Source organism: Salminus brasiliensis, chromosome 9 (assembly GCF_030463535.1).
Source record: "Salminus brasiliensis chromosome 9, fSalBra1.hap2, whole genome shotgun sequence".
In the NCBI taxonomy this organism is placed as follows: Eukaryota; Metazoa; Chordata; class Actinopteri; order Characiformes; family Bryconidae; genus Salminus; species Salminus brasiliensis.
This window is the reverse complement of record NC_132886.1, coordinates 25,217,494-25,231,840: the sequence shown is the minus strand read 5'-3', so window position 1 is coordinate 25,231,840 and position 14,347 is coordinate 25,217,494. Positions and strand designations below refer to the sequence as shown.

The 14,347-nt window shown below is 39.7% G+C and overlaps 2 protein-coding genes across 3 annotated transcripts in view; both read left to right on the top strand.

Moving 5' to 3' along the window:
* The first annotated feature begins 1,145 nt into the window (after window positions 1-1,145).
* On the top strand, window positions 1,146-11,982 carry sdcbp (syndecan binding protein (syntenin)). Its single transcript, XM_072687991.1, has 9 exons — window positions 1,146-1,381; window positions 2,028-2,115; window positions 3,639-3,750; window positions 4,788-4,894; window positions 5,009-5,170; window positions 7,168-7,343; window positions 8,765-8,936; window positions 10,199-10,290; window positions 10,423-11,982. The coding sequence occupies exons 2-9, from the start codon at window positions 2,065-2,067 to the stop codon at window positions 10,475-10,477; spliced, it is 927 nt and encodes a 308-aa protein (XP_072544092.1). The 5' UTR covers window positions 1,146-1,381; window positions 2,028-2,064; the 3' UTR covers window positions 10,478-11,982.
* Window positions 11,983-13,649: 1,667 nt separating this feature from the next.
* Window positions 13,650-14,347, top strand: part of LOC140562378 (aspartyl/asparaginyl beta-hydroxylase-like) — a 32,098-nt gene continuing 31,400 nt past the window's right edge. Inside the window, exon 1 of one of the 2 annotated variants that reach the window (XM_072687990.1) lies at window positions 13,650-13,894. In XM_072687990.1, the coding sequence (XP_072544091.1) occupies window positions 13,855-13,894 (40 nt within the window). In that variant the 5' untranslated portion in view covers window positions 13,650-13,854. The remainder of the gene's footprint in view (window positions 13,895-14,347) is intronic. The other variant, XM_072687989.1, reaches the window with a different exon arrangement.

Below are 14,347 nucleotides of genomic sequence, written 5' to 3'. Positions count from 1 at the left end.
ATACACTGGCAGTTCTTTTTATGACTGCAGAGCTACTTAACCAGCATGCATGTATCTAAAATGCTATAAAAAATATGAATATGAAAATGATATGGAAAAATATAAATATATATTATTAATATAATTACTGCATAATCCAAATGTACTGACATGCAATATTTATTATAATATACTAAAGCCTATTGTAGAGTCACTCCTTGTAGTAAGGAGTTTTAACAATCCTTCAATGTAATTAAATAAACACATGACTACCTTTAGCCATGGGAATAGAATATACAATAATGAATATTTCCATTGGATGGACAATAAGGCCCTACAGTAAAAATGTGAACCTGATTTCAGATCAAAATTTAAACTGAAACAAGCAAAGATGATTTTTGACCTTCATCGGGCGTTGTCCCAAAACAGCTTTATAGAATCAGTAATATTAAGTATTAATAGAGTAATAATAATAGAATCAATAATAATAATCAGAGGATACGATTAACAATAAAAATAAAAATAAAAAACATGAAAACCTAAGCCCCCCAATGAGCAAGCCAAAGACCACAGTGGCAAGGAAAAACTCCCTCAGAGCTGAAGAACCAAGACTCACAAGGGGGATCATAACATATAACTAATATGATGGTATGAGTGATGGTAAGAGTAATGAAGAGAGTCATGATGATTAACATAGTCATTAGACAGGTAGCAGTGACAGGAGGGCAGCTATAGCCTCATTGAACAGGCTTGACTTTAAGTTGAAGTTATCTGACTAAACTGAGAAATCCTGCTTAGTGAAATATCCACGTTGGTTCAACATGAACGTTTAAATGAATGTTTATTTACTTTCATATCCCCCCCAAAAAAAACCCTTAAATGTAACATACTGCGGCCTACTGCCTCCTCACAGCTCCCACATGATCATGTCCTCAGTATACTGTGACAATTCCCACATTATGGGGACATGAGCCAGTTTACATGCACCGCAGCTTCCACTCCAGTCTAACTAAAGACCTCAGTCGGGGTCAATTCTAGGAAAGGGTTTAAGGGGTCAGGAGCTGCCAAATCATAGGATACAAACGAAAGGCACGGCTAGCAGGTCCCCACAAAGCAGGCGCTACAATCCCGAGTGTGTGTGTGTGTGTTGTCGCCTGTAGGCAAATGAGGACGCGCTTCGTTCGTGACTGAACACGGACGGTGTGCGCCGGGGTCTGCAACACACACACACACACACACGCACACACACACACACACACGCACACACACACACTGCCTGCGCATCATCTTGACACACGTCAGGTCGAGACTACCGAGACTAGGGCTGTCGATCGGGGTCGCTCTTAAGCGCAACGGTAGCGACCATTCCGTCGACCTGTTCGGGCTGTGGAAGCGCAGAGAGGTGAGTCCTCACCCCGCTGGAAGGGTTTAGCCGCAGTGACTGCAGCAGCAGCAGGGACCGTTAGCGCTGACCCAGTGCTGGCCGGTCGGTGTAGGGCTAACACGCCAGTATATGGTATCTAGCTAGCTACATTAAATGATGAAATACATGCGAAGTTAAGCTGGACGGGGGCTCCAGCAGCCTCCACCGTCGTGTTGTTGTTCAGTGATGCTGAGGCAAACGGGTGTTGTCTCGGGCTCTCTGCAGCTTTCCCAAGGCGCCCCGGTTTGTTTACGACTGTACGAGCAGGAAATTCGCCCTGACGAATTTAGCCCTCTGCACCCTTATCAGAGAGTGTCGGGCTTATAGCCATTAAAAAATATCATCGGGGGGGTTATATTTCGTCGAAATGATGACGTATGCCTCGTGTTAAGTCCTCAGCATCAAAACAAACGGGGTTCACCTTCACTGCGGACTAGACTGGTTATACTGGAGGCTGAGTAGGAGTAGGAGCGCTGTGTGCAGTTTTACACATGTGCTTGTAGAACCAGTAGCTACAGCCTTTTTCAATTACTGCCTTATCATTACTACACCTGTTCTAGGACACTGCAGCAGAGTTACATGGCGTGTGTGTGTGTGTGTGTGTTTGTGTGTGTGTGCTTTTCAGGTAACTGATCCAGTGCACCTGAGACAGGATAGCAACCATGTCACTGTATCCGTCTTTAGAAGACATGAAGGTGGATAAATTCATCCAGGTTTGTCCTTCTTCTGTCATTATTGTCTGTCCTTCAGTTTTCCAACCGTTAATAAGCCGTATAAACACACTCCAAGACCTGGCTTTGTTAACTGAAGAAAAAACAGGTAAGGATTAATTAATAAAGTAGGATTAAACTGGTTTTTAAATAATATTTAATATTAATTTTCTATAAAATTAAACTGTCCAAATAAAATCACCATAAGCTATACAGGACACACCTTTTATACACAGGCCAATTACTTCAGGGACTGTAAGTGCAGAAAAATGGCAAATTGTCTTTACATAATTTTTTTTTAATGTATAACACTAATTTATATGATTTTTGAAATGGCATAAAAAATAAGATATATAAATAAGAATTTATATATAGTATACAAATATATTTGTTCTCTTATTGGGCGCAGTGGTGGGGCCAAATCTAATTGCCTTAGATTTGACGCTGGGCTCCCGGCTCCTACTTAACACTAATGAACACATGAAAGCTAAAGCAACTACAGGTTCAGCTCTGCTATATGTGAGGACGACGAGGTACGATATACTTAATACAAAGTGTGATAAAACACCCCATTTTACGCTAAATATGTGAAGCAGACCATGGAAACTCATAGCCATAAATTGTCCAGCCTAGCTGTTCTCTGTCCTGCCTGCTATTAGTGTGGATTTCCCACGATTTTCATGCCACTGCAGTAATGCTAACGTCTGCTGACTTCAGTCTGAGAGGATTTATGTGAAATAGCAGCTAATAATTACTTTCCAACATTAGGTTTAATAAAACACTCTGCTTAGATCCAAGATGATTTTGGATGTCTGTATGATTCTATAATCACATCTACTCCATGTGTATGTGTGTGTGTGCTGAGAAAATAAAGAGACATAAGGCATTGTACCACAAGCCCAAGTCCCAAGGGCCAAGAAGCACGAAGGGCCGACACAAGCGACGAGCAAGGCAGAGAAACTATGCTGGAACATGGTCAGCTTTTTGGTGTTTAGAGGCGTGTCTCTGGCTTTCCGGTCTCTCTGCCCTGCATATCACTCGTGCAGGCCCTTTCCCGCTCTTCAGCTCTAGTGGGCTGCTGCATGTGTTACAGGCATTTCAGGCATGTCGACAGAACTACTGTAAGCATTATTACTCTGTCTGTTTGCTTTTAGTAGTGTTGGATCGTTCCATGGTGCAAAGTGCCGCTTACATTCTTTTGCATTTTTTAAAGTTGAACTACGGTTCGTCATGTCTTGTGGAGTCCCACAGGGCTCTATTCTGGGGCCTATAAAACAGATGTTAATTATGACAGTAATGTAAGTGTGTGCTTAAAATGACAGGGCCTAAGGGGTCAAATCTGCTGCGAGAGGAGTTACAGTCTTTCTGTATGCTACCAAGTTTTTAGTGCTGTATAGAAAATGTGTTTTCCGGTTGTTTGAAAGAAAGAAAGAAAGACAGAAAAGATATTTAGTAGTAAGTGGTTTGTATTTATCATATGTACAATTCATCTTGATAACTGAAAAAAATGTTTATTTGTTATGCAGGCACACAACACACCAACTGCCAGCCCATCCAGAGCACTCCCGCTGCCAGATGCCACCCACTGCCCGACTAGCCCTGCCCACTATGAGTCAAAATTGGAGGAGATTGGCACAGGTCAGTCCCTGAGCGCTCTGGAATGAACACTAGAGTTCAGATGTCAGGAATCAAGTTTTTTGGTCATATATTCAAATAATTAATAAGAAGCAAAACTTTATAAGGTTACTGTATATAAATTATAATATTACTCTAAATAATTGTACAACAACTTATTTTACTTTATTTGGAATAAAATATCTGGAAATATCTTGTATTTACTTATTGATCTTATACTTAGTCTAATATTGTATGTTTACGATGTATAAAACATATATATGCATGAAATAATAAACATATTTATTTATAAACAGGAGTAAATCAATTCACCGACTGTAGTTCTTGATTTGTGAGAAAAGAGACTCAGTTTAATACATTTTCAAATACAGCAAAAGTAAGAATTAATATATTTATGTTGCCTTTATAGTTTTGAAGCATTCAATATTATAAAAGTACAATATCTGAAACAAAATCTTCTAATTTTTTCTGGGTTAATTTTCTAGCTGCAAGCTAATGTTAAGCTAACATGCTAGGTGTAATACGGTCATACAGTATGGTACCATACTATACATACTCTTTCTTGCTTGTCTTCTAGTGGCTGTCTCCTGATGTAATGGAAAATGGCTGGTTGAATCTTTTTTTACTGTTTTTTCACCTTACACCCAAGGTTATTATTTAGTTATTAAGGACTGTTCTAAATTATTTGGTAACCATTTAGTTCATTTTGTGGAGTCCCACAGGGCTCTATTCTGGGGCCTATAAAACAGATGTTACTTATGCGTACTTATGGGTAAATCTGCTGCCAGACCAGTTACGGTCTTTCTGTATGCTATCAAGTTTTTAGTGCTGCGTAAAAAAAGTGTCTTCTGGTTGTTTCTGACACAAATAACAAGGAAATGTAGAACGTTTCCGCTTTGTTAGGCGTCAAGAGAGAAAAGCAGATTGAACAGCGACAGCCGCTGCAGAAAGACAGCTACAGTGACAGGTGATTATGTGAGCGGTGTGCATTTAAGCGGCAGTATTTTATGACGTGTGTATGTGTGTGATTGTGACCACAGGTACCTCTGGCAAGTTATACCCTGAACTGAGTGAATTTATGGGCCTGAATCTCAGTGTAGATGCTCTGCAAACTCTGTCTACTACTGTTCCTGAGCAAACCAGTGGAGTAAGTGTGTTGTATTTGTTCCCAAAAGAATGTGTATGTGCCACCATGTGATCTATGAGGTTGACAAAAACATCCAAGTGTGTGAAACAGTGTATCTTCATCTGTGCTCCATAGGCTCTCAGTGTCCAGTCGTCTGGCATGAACTGGGCAGCCGCTCCCATAACGGGCGGTGATTTGGGCGTGAAGAGAGCTGAGATCCGGCAGGGCGTCAGAGAGGTGGTGCTGTGCAAAGACATGGACGGCAAGATCGGCCTCCGCCTTAAAGCCATTGACAACGTAGGAGACATTTAACACCCTTAACATGTAGAGGCCTGTGTGTGGCCCACATGTCAGTTCCTCACTCTCATAACTACATAATGCACATAGTTTCATAGTCATTAACAAATAATAAGCTTAATAAATCCACGGCCCTGTCACATAACCCAGTGGAGTCTTTTTGCCTCATGCTTTTCTCCCCTTTTTTTATAATACTGCTGTAGGCCTGCTAGTTACTACCTACTTGATCAAATGATTCGCAGGCACTTGCGCAATATGGCAATATGTCATATTTCTCATGTGCATATCTGACAATGCAGATGTGTAAATATAAAAAAAATGTAGAAACATAAACTTAATGCACCTTGATAAACATTATAGAGAAGTAACATTGATTTCTAAATGGGAACAAATGCAGTAAAGTAAATGAAATACATATATTTTTGCAGAAGTCCAGCATCACCAAATCGTTCAAATATCTGTTTAAAATATCGGTCACATCGAAACATCTGTCTGATACAACTATCTTCTATTTGATGTCCTCTAAATTGTCATGGCGGGTTAGGCCAGACACAGAGGGATGAACACTCACAGAGATGGGTCCAATGCAAGTAGTTTATTAACAAAAGTACGATAACACAAGAGGGCAAAATAAGGCAAATGAAGCAGCAGCTACAGGGCATAAACGTGAACACAACACAAACTTGACAAACAAGAGGGCGAAAGCAAACACACCTAAGACTGGGGGTTTACTTGGGGGACCAGCTACTTGGCAAGAATGGCTAGGCCGACCAAACCTGGCACTGCTGCGTGAGCGTGGGTCGCCTAGCTGGAACAAGAGTCGTGGATATATCTTGGCAGAGAGCGAGCGAACCTCGCTGAGTCCTTGAATGGCCGGGTGGCCTGCTCGCGAACGAGGATGTAGATCAGAAGCTGGCCTTAACACACCATGAGCAGTAACGGGAACCTCTCTGGCTACCTCAAGGTTCCAAACAATGCAATTCTCGGCCTCGAACTAAGCGTCGAGGCTCCTTAAGTACCCCCAGCCTCAGGTGAAACGCATGAACATGAAACGAGACACTGAATCGACACAATTAACCAAACATGAAAACGAGGCAGAAATCAGGCAGCTCTGCGATACCGAGGGGCTGACAGTTATTACTTACTATTGTTGTTACTATTATTAGAACTGTAACAACTATTGATTGCTTCCTGACATTTGCCCATGTTCACAATTTGGAAACTATAAAAAAACAAACATCCAGTCTACTGAAGGTCATTTGGCAAATTTGGCATTGTTATATTTACATCATGTGAGGATAGTGAAGGTCCTGATACATTATATTGATTCTGAGTTGAGGAGATACATGTCTAACCAGTGTAAAAGAAGTCATCTATGAGTCTGACAAATTCAGACCGACATTTTTTCTAAAAAGGTTCAGATGTGAGTCGGAAATGAAAGTAGTGCACAAATGCAGTCACAAGGATGAAAATAATCTAGTTATCTTACTCTGCACCAAAAAACTAAACTAACTACACTACAATGCAACCACAATGCATGAACTAGTGCACATTTTGAGAAAAAGAGGTTTTAAAAGGAGACCAAATAGAGCTGTAGACTAAAGCCATTATTAAATAATTCTGAACACTAATATTTCCTGGGTGTTTTTAAAAGAGAGAGAAAATAAGAGAGAAAACCTGAGAAGTAGATATTTGCTAAGCCTACACTCTCTGTGGTTCTTTGAGTGATGGTTATAAAAGAGATGTGTGAGTGTAAAAACCTTTTAACACTCTTAAAGAATTCATTCACTTTAACAGTTTGGAGGTTCTACACTCACACAAAATTCTATTACAAACATGAAAAGTGGTTCTTCATTGGCGTCACTCAAAGAACCATCTGTAGCACCTTTATTTTTGAGTGTACTGATAATCACATTCCCCTCTGAATCTGTTTGATGATCCTGACAAACAAACAAATATGGTGAATGATGTTCACATTCAGTGTGTATGTTTTACAGGGTGTTTTTGTGCAGCTGGTGCAGGCTAACACTGCGGCCGCGCTGGGTGGCCTTCGCTTCGGTGATCAGATTCTGCAGATTAACGGTGAGTCGTGTGCTGGCTGGAGCAGCGACTGCGCGCACAAAGCACTGAAGAACGCCAATCCTGAGAGAATCACACTCGCTGTACGGGACAGGTACAGACACTCGCCGCACTCCTTTAGGCAGCTTTGAAAGGTGTATCTGGTGGTCATCAATGCACTGCACATGAATGTTTTATTCAGAAGCATGAGGCTGCCCTGGCTGAATTATTGATTGAGCTATCAGGAACATTTGGGCGTGTTTACCTTCCCACAGCAAGCAAGTGTAGTGTGCTTTCAGCTTTAGCTGTTGATGTTTAGCTGTGGGTGTATGTAGACTATGTAGACACCTGGACAGTTGTAATGTCTTGTTATTAGGGGAGGGCAATTGTACTGTAGTTATCATGATAAATAACTTTTACGATACATGTTTATGAGTATACCTATATGTACCTGTTACAATTGGAAATACCATTTACTCACTTAACCACTTACTGGAATTTTCAAGTTGATGTATCTAGTTTCACTGAAGACTACAGATGGCTTTGCTTTGTTTAAATGCTCTCCCTGTTCACCCTCCTCCTCACAAACAAAAAAATCGGAAAGCACTAAATGAGAAGGACCTTTAATACCAGGTTATTTTTGACACTGAAAAATCAGTGCAATAGAAATGCCACTGGGCTTATAGCTAAAAAATATATAGGTTTATTAGGATGACTCACAAGCAAGCTTGCTATCATTAATTTCATATTAGAACATTTAAAAAAAGATCAAATTTTGACTTGATGTCATTTACAAATTAAGAGCTTTCAGATATGTCATGCTATTGATATGCTATAGATATGATACTGGTTTGTGTACAATGTCTATGCTCTGAAGCTATACGACTAAGCGTCAACTAAAGGGTTTGCTCACTTTTTATAGCCACTACTTTCTTGGTGTTAGCACAAGCTTTGACTGATTACCAGATAATCAGCTTGCTGGCTATAGAAATACTGCGATACTGTGGCTCTGGCAAGACCGTATCAAAATAAAAGTCAATACAAATGTAGCAGTGAAAACAAAACACTTTTGAACTGAAAGCCAAAATTACTGCCTCACATTTGTCTCCTTCTTTCTATTTTGCTGATCTGAAAAATTATGGGCAAACTGATTTAGTTTTGTTAACTTTGATTGCTGACACTTTTGCACATCTTGGTTTTAAATTTAAAACAGTGAATTCCTGAATAAGCAATTCATCTTCATTGTCTTCATTGTTATTAAGCAAATATATAAAACATCTTCTAGCTAAATTTAAAATCTGATAGCGACATAAGAGTAATTTTGCAACTGAGCAATTAATAATCTGAATAATCTGTTATTCATTTTAATCATATAGATTATTAGAAAGTTGTTAGAAAGCAGCGGTATTACCAGTACATTACATGTCATGTTCTAGACCTCCATACATAAGGCTGTATAGGCCAATGCCTCTGCAGCATCCCATTTATCTTTCTAGCTAGTACTAATTATCTGAGCTGACCCCTCACTTTGTGCAGGCCACTGGAACGCACAGTCACTCTGCACAAGGACATGAACGGCCAGCTGGGATTCATCTTTAAGAAAGGCAAAATCACCTGCATAGTGAAGGACAGCTCTGCAGCTCGTAATGGACTGCTCACCGACCAGCAGATCTGTGAGATTAACGGACAGAATGTGATTGGACTCAAGGTAAATCTCGCTCTCTCACTCTCTGTCTCTCTCTGCATCTGGAACTCTTCTGAATAATGGTATAGGCTAAGGCTGAAGTCTGCACAGTTAATTGCACATTTTAGTTTTCCTGAGAGTGTGACATCACTGTTATCCTATTAAACTTTTATAGCATTGAGGTCATCCTAAAAATATTTCCAACGTCTTTATGGAGCGTAGTGACAGACTGTGAAGGATATAAAACTGTGTACACAAAGTACTGTGCAAACGTCTTATGCATTTAGCAGTATTTTAATGTACAATTTTCAAATTATTCACTACTTTTGGATAGTACACTTTAGTCCGCAGTAAAATATCTGCAGATATTATTAATATCTGGTTAGGTTTAGTTTGGCGGTTGAGGTCAAAATCAGTTGTAGGGTTATGGTCAGATTTAGGTTTAAGAGGAAATTCAAGTGAATTTAAGAAATAGTCTAGTTGAATGTTGGTTAAAGGTAAGTTAAAACCGATACCCACAGAGCCCAAGGGAAAGACACTTGCTTGAAACTGCCACAAGATGGTGCCATGCTTGGGTCTACATTGGCCAAGGCAAAGTACTTTCTTTCAAGGAGTAAAGTACCGGATCTGCTTCCATGCAGTTCTGTGTTTTCTATGGCTATGTAACAGACACAGCAGGATGACTCGGATGCCGGTGTGTGGATTCTCAATGCCATTTGGATCAGAAAGCACTTATAATTACAATTAAATCATTATATATTAAACCAGTATGCTAATTTTTATGTGTGTGTATATAATGATAATGATTTAATTGTAATTGTATATAGTATATATGTCTAAATAGTACATTTGTTTTAGTTTCTACTGTATTTATGTTCTTCTGCATCTGTTCTAATGTGATCTGGAGTCTTTACAAGCAAAAACTGATGGCTGAGATAAGTAGTTTCACATAATGTACAGTATTTATATCAGTACTGTATGTTTAGATACGCTGTCCTACCTTCTATCTCCATTTTCCACTCTTTGGCACAGTTTAAAACTAGAAGTTGTTCTTTACATTCATGAACATCAATGGAACAATAGAAACACTCCAAAATGATTTTGAATCTTTTCTATCCTTTTTACCCCCTCCTGTAAAGTTGGCATTTTAGAATGATTAAATTCTAAATAATTGTTTCATCTCCATTGCTTTACTTTAATACATCTGTAATCGATTAATGTCTCTCTCTCTTTGTCTTTCTTTCCCTCAAACCCATGCTCATACATCATCTTCCTCTCCACACCAGGACTCTCAAGTGTTGGACATCCTGAATTCTAGCGGCCGAGTTGTGACCGTAACTGTGATGCCGGTGGTCATCTTTGAGCACATGATGAAGAGGTAAAGCGGAGGGTTCTGTGGGTAAACAAAACCTGATGCTAATGAGGGCCTTGATTGGCCACACATACCTAAAAGAGCCCTTTTCTTTCTATTCTTAATCCTCCTTTATTGCTGTACTTCCTCTCTCTGCAGGATGTGCAGCAGCATTGTGAAGTCCTTAATGGACCACTCCATCCCTGAGGTGTGATATGAACTGAGCCAGCGCCGAACAGGCTTGTTTTTGTGTGCAGGTCGACAGTTTTGGGGGAGTGATGTTATGCATACATACACAGTGTGTGAGCATGTGTGCATTTTAATAGAAGAGCAAATAGAGAGAGTGTGTGTATGTGTGTGTGTGTGTGAGAGAGAAAGAGAGAGGGAAAGAGGAAGGGAGGGAGCTTTTTCTTTTCCTTTTTTTTCTTTCCAGTTTTCTTCTCTGCCATCATTAAAGGAATACTCTGGTGTTTTTCAACCTAATCTCTATCGGCCAGATCTGCAGCGTACAGATTGTTACCATGCACTGGTACCTGTTGACTTGAAAAATATGGGATAGAATCCAATGGGAAGATGCTGAAGCAACTGCCCATTGCCTTCTTCTGCACATGTGCTTTATGCTAATAAAGTCCTGTTCTTTCCAGTCTCTTCACCTCTGTAATACAGATGGAGGCAAGGGTTAAACATTTCATTGTATTCCTTGAGGCGCTTCGTCTGTGTAGGATGTACAGAATTGTCCACATTTTGAAATGCAAATGATCCTGCACTGAACAAAGTGAATAGAGTATTTATTTGTGCAGAGCAAGGCTGCGCTTAATGTAATAGCACAAATCTTTTAATCATTTACCCTGCTAAAGGCAAATAAACTCGTTTCACAGAGCAAAGTCCTTCCAGTTTAACTGTAGTACTTTTTTTTTTGTTGGAATGACACTGATAGAAATCTCCATTGCTTGTTTAACCTTTGCTTATTCTTGCAAATGCCCCTGTGTACAAAAATCTTTTGTCTACTACACTTTACAACTCCTTATAGTGTTCCACAGTTAGCAAAAAAAGCTTCCTAAATTCTCTTAAATAGTCCAAATTTCCCATATAGAGATGTTAAACACAGAAACACATGTTAATGTACAATCTGAAAGCCATTGTAAAACTATGCAGAGCTGCCGCAACCTTTTTTTTTGGCAAGAATTAGAAAAACAAAATCTGTGGCAATATGACTAGTAAATATGATTGAAGCTGATATATAGCAGGATGTTTATGGGTGAAATCTACTATGTAAAAATGATACCAGTTGGCCTGAGTTAAATGTGTGTAGGCCTAACCTGTTATTTATAAAGTATCTGTTCTGTTAGTCGAAGACGGCGGCGTTTGGGCAGGAGTTTCCTATGTGAGTTTGTACAAGTGGAAGCTACTTTTCATAACGCTTTGAGCCAGTATTAGTAATGCTGGTGTCTTTACAGTAATAATGAGAGTTCACCCAGTTCACCCAGAGAAGCACATGTACTGGTCTTGATTTAAGGTTTCTTTCAGAAGCACCTCTAATCCAATGTCCTTTTAAAGAGCTTTACAGGTGTTACTAGTTACGTGAAGAAAGTTATAGTAAATATGTTTTATTCCTTCAGTACTGTGTCCAGGATCCAAACAGACATATTGTCCAAAGCTGTCTGAGAAGGATATCAGTGTGTTTTGATATTTCAACCTCAATAAAAAAAAAACAAATTACTGATTTGTGGGTTTTTGTTCTTTCTCTTTTTTATGATAATATCAATGTAGCTGTATCTGTATCTATCACTTAACCAGCGGTGTCAGTTCTTGGGACCTGTGTGCTGTGTCCAGGAATAGGCACAGATACATCAAAAATATCTTTAAATAAGACATCCTATGATATAAACTATGTAATACAGCTCCATGTATTAAAATCAACTACTACTTGTTTGTTTGCTACTTGTTTTTTTATATAAAAAATACTTTGCAGGGAAGCATGAAATCACTTTGCATATGTTCTGTCTACCAGTCCATTTCATCTAGTCCTTCTTTGCCTGACAAAGCATGAAATAAATCTAACGTGTCCAGTCAACAGATACTCTGACCTTCCCGTTACATCCCAGATCCCTGAATATAAGTTTTTTCAATGAATAATAATTGTGACTTATCACTGATGCAAAAAAAAAAGATTTGCCAAAATGAATTTGGAAATAAAGGGGTGTGTTTTTTGTAATCTCATGTACAATTGTTGTTTTAGACATGCAAGATTTTTTTGCGTGACCGTGACAAAACAATAATTCAAAAAGTCTAAATTGGTCAAAGATTGAATCATTTTCAAGACGAACAGTTAAGAATTTTATCAATTAATGCTAATTCATTAATTCATTAATCATCTTGTACAGGAACAATTTTGTCATCTAAACGTTTTGATGACACCAAGGGCAAATGACTGAGTAGGCACTAATCAGAGGCTGCCTGCATGATGTCGTCACATTGATGTCTCAGCAAGTATTTTACAGAATTAGACTCCAAAAATATAACATTCAAGTATTTTGATGCAAAGTATAAAGTCATTTTCGTCAACCTTATCAAGCACAAATAACAAAATTCTGTTTCCAGTTTTGTATTTAAAATCAAACCCATAGCCATGAATTGAACACTGGGTGTGAACGGGTATTTAGCATTAGTATTTAGTGACACATTTACTGAAATGAGCTATCATTAAATTACAAAGGCAGTAAAGTGAATAACATGCAGAATATCCCAAAAATCTCCTAGATATTCGACATCTAGGAGATTTTTGGGATATTCTGCATGTTATTCACTTTACTGCCTTTGTAATTTAATGATAGCTGTTACAGATACACTATATGGACCTGCTCATTCATTGTTTCTTCCAAAATTAAGGGCATTAAAAACAGCAGCAAGAGCATTAGTAAGGTCAGCCTGTCGGATGATCACCACCCCACCTCATGCCTACCTCAGTACTGGATGAAGCACCATCCATCAATCAAGAGAACACAGCTCCACTGCTCCACAGCTTAGTGCAGCCCACGTCTTTGGACATGTAGTGTAGCAGAAACATCTGTTATAATTCTTAGTAATGCTGATCCAGATGAATCTAGTACCACTTTTGTACCACAGATAATATTGATAAATATGCAGACATGTGCGTGAAAACCTATGAAGTATGACTGGATCTCAGGGAAACTATAGACACTAAAATAAGCAAAGACGCTGCTGTTCCACCAGAGGGCGCTAAACTACAAACTCTCGCGAGAAAAGCTCTCTGAATTCTGAGGTTGCCACGTTACGCACGTTCTCCTGCGAAGCGAGCTCGCAGGCGCTGGCGTGCACCCGCTTCACGCGCCTAGTAGAAACTAAGACGTGATAGGCTTCGACAGGCAGGAGCCCCGCCCACCTCTGTGTTTGCGGGCGCGGATTGGAGGAAGTCCACGTCTGTCACTCTCACAGGGGTTTCTTTCAGTACACAGAGAAAGCTGATGTTTATCGGTATACTGTGCTCTGCTGTAGGACTGGAGAAACGCCTAACCTTAGTCTGAGGAGCGAGTTTATGACCAGACCGGACTGAGACTCGCCTCTGGGGTCATGGGCCACAAAAAACCTGCACGGAACCAGGCTAAAAAAGGTAACCGTGATTCTCTCTCTCTCTTTCTCTCTCTCTCTCTCTCTCTTTCTCTGTGTACCTACAGTTATGATGCGCTGTCTCGGATCCTCAGAACATCTCCCAGTCTTTATAGCTACGATCACACACACACACACACACACACACACACACTCGGAGCAGAGAGGCCAGTGAAACCAGTGCTAGAGTAGGCTAAGCTACGTGTGACGGGGCGTCTAACGCCGCCTCCGTAACTTCACACACTGACCCATTCCCAGCATTCCTCAGAAAAATGTGGACAAGAGGATACACTTTGTTAAACGCTGCTGATTCAGAAAGAAAATGGGTTTCTAGGAGTGTATAAGCAGATTGTCAGCATAAGAGGGAGCTTTTATCAGATATTTATTCACCAGATATTCATGGGAATTTCCTTATTTGTCCGGGTTTCCCTCTGTTTATCACCGGGCCTTCCGTGAG